The sequence below is a fragment of the Pinus tabuliformis genome, chromosome J (assembly GCF_031772625.1).
Source record: "Pinus tabuliformis cultivar Carrire ecotype Pingquan chromosome J, CPIR1, whole genome shotgun sequence".
Classification (NCBI taxonomy): Eukaryota; Viridiplantae; Streptophyta; class Pinopsida; order Pinales; family Pinaceae; genus Pinus; species Pinus tabuliformis.
In genome coordinates, this window is record NC_142295.1 from 966580179 (window position 1) to 966582785 (window position 2607).

Here is a 2607-nt window from a genome sequence, read left to right on the forward strand (position 1 = left end):
CGTCCTACATCCCTGTCTTGACCCTCCGCCATTTCCTCTTCCTCCGCTATCACCGAAATCCTCTGACTACTCTTCCCTGCCCGACAATTCCCAATTAATCCCCAACTCCAATTCAATCGCATGCATGCAAGTCTGAATGCATTGCCAATCCGCCACCTTGGGTTCCTATAGCTTCGATGCCTCTCAAAATCGTCATTACTCCGCGTTCCATATGTATTAACATAAGTGGATTCAATCTCCATCAGTCTGACGGAGTGTCCTCTCATCCTCGGTACCCAGTCCCAATCTCTTCTTGGAATGATCAATGGGGCGTTGTGGTTATGACTCCAAGCGAGCTGAGTGTTAATGCCATCCGCGCGAACCTGCATACTCTTCCCACCATCATGAGCTATAGTACATGTGTCCCTGCTTGCCATAATTCGTAGGTAGTTATGGATTCCCCGCTGGCACCGTCGCATCATGTAAATCCCGGTTTAATATATCGGTTAACTCTGCCCACCGCGGATCGTCCTTTACTAACCTCCAGCTACTATCGATCCGCCTATCGCCTCCTCCGCTTCCCCAATTCGCCATAAGGTCCGCTGCCCTGTTTCCATCGCGTAAGACATGGTAAATAATAGTGTATTCAATCCCCCGCAGCAATCCTTCTATGTCTTTTATTATGCCTGCAGTCCGCCAACTGCTTGCAACATGGTCCCAACACTTACCATCCCGTAATTTTCTCAACATGTCAATCACAATCCTTGAGTCGCCCACAATCTCCAAATTCGAATATCCATTTCTAACCGCAATGCGTAATCCTTGGTAAACTGCCCACAGCTCCGCCTCATTGTTCGTCATATCGCCCCCAAAATCCGCATATATCCATCTTGTAGCCCCACTGCTATCTCGAAAAATACCGCCCAGACCTGCTTGGCCGGGGTTACCTTTCGAGGCCCCATCAAAACTTAGTTTAATCCTTCCTTCTCCAGGCAAACTAAAATGCTTAGGACTCTGCACTCCACCTAGGGGTCATTCCTTTGTATTCGGGTAGATCATTGACATATCAAGATTAAGTTTCGATACTATTTGCTGCTCTTCCGGAGTCAATTTCCAGTCCTGTTCATCCCAAACTTCAGATAACACTGTTTCCTTGATTGACCTACAGACTACCTCCCAAATGCTCGATTCCTCCCTTCTTTTATCTTGAAAAATTCGTCGATTTCGCTCTTTCCAGGTTTCCCAAACTGTAAACCCCACTGCCAGCGTCCATATCCTTCGCACCACCTTACTTTGGAAATTACCTTTGCCCCATTGGAGCAATGTATTCCTATGATTCTCTGGATCCCTATTTGTTTGTCCAAATAATACCCTGATCTCCTCCCACAACCCTCGAATAAATAGGCATTTGTTCATGATATGCTCCTGAGTCTCAGCTTCCTTATTACAAAGATAGCATTTCGATGGCCCATTCATACCTCTCTTCTGAATATTATCCCATGTCAATATCCTCCCTCTACACACCATCCAAACAAAATATGTTACTTTAGGCCACCACTTACTTTGCCAAATCTTTTTCATTTTCAAGAATGTTCAAGTTTCCAATCTTGAATAATATCTCAATAAAGAGTTAGCAAGTTTCCAATCTAGTTTACTTAAAAAGGTCAATTTAACATATACATAATTTATTAAATTAGAATAGTTAAGAAAATAAAACTTCTTATTTTATATGTAATAATATATTTAAATAAAATAAACACATCATTAATTACATATTATAATAACAAGAATTATGATAGTAAGTTTCAAACATAATAACAATATAATAATAATATAAATAAGTAAGCAATATCTCAACAACGAATTAAGAAGTTTTTAACCTTTTACCAAATTAATATAAAATGTATTACTTAAAAAAGGTCAATTTAACATATACATAATTTATTAAATTAGAATAGTTAAGAAAATAAAACTTCTTATTTTATATGTAATAATATATTTAAATAAAATAAACACATCATTAATTACATATTATAATAACAAGAATTATGATAGTAAGTTTCAAACATAATAACAATATAATAATAATATAAATAATTAAGCAATATCTCAACCACGAATTATGAAGTTTTTAACCTTTTACCAAGTTAATATAAAATGTATTTCTTAAAAAGGGTCAATTTAACATATACATAATTTATTGAATTAGAATAGTTAAGAAAATAAAACTTCTTATTTTATATGTAATAATATATTTAAATAAAATAAACACACCATTAATTACATATTATAATAACAAGAATTATGATAGTAAGTTTCAAACATAATAACAATATAATAATAATATAAATAATTAAGCAATATCTCAACAACGAATTATGAAGTTTTCAATCAAATCCCGAATAATATCTTGACAAAGAATTATCAAATTTCCAATCTTGAATAATATATGAATAAAGAATTATCAAATTACCAATTTTATATAACTTATTATGAAAATAGTTTATCCTTTTCAAAAATGTTCAAGTTTCCAATCTTGAATAATATCTCAACAAAGAATTACCAAGTTTCCAATTAGTATAATTTATTATGAAAATGGTCTATCATTTTCGAAAGATATATTTTATT

General features: G+C 34.7%; 1 protein-coding gene across 1 annotated transcript; it reads right to left on the bottom strand.

Annotated features, from left to right (window-relative positions):
* Positions 1-429: 429 nt before the first annotated feature.
* Positions 430-840, bottom strand: LOC149230052 (uncharacterized). The gene has a single exon (XM_089381190.1). The coding sequence runs from the start codon at positions 838-840 to the stop codon at positions 430-432; it is 411 nt and encodes a 136-aa protein (XP_089237316.1).
* Positions 841-2607: the final 1767 nt, after the last annotated feature.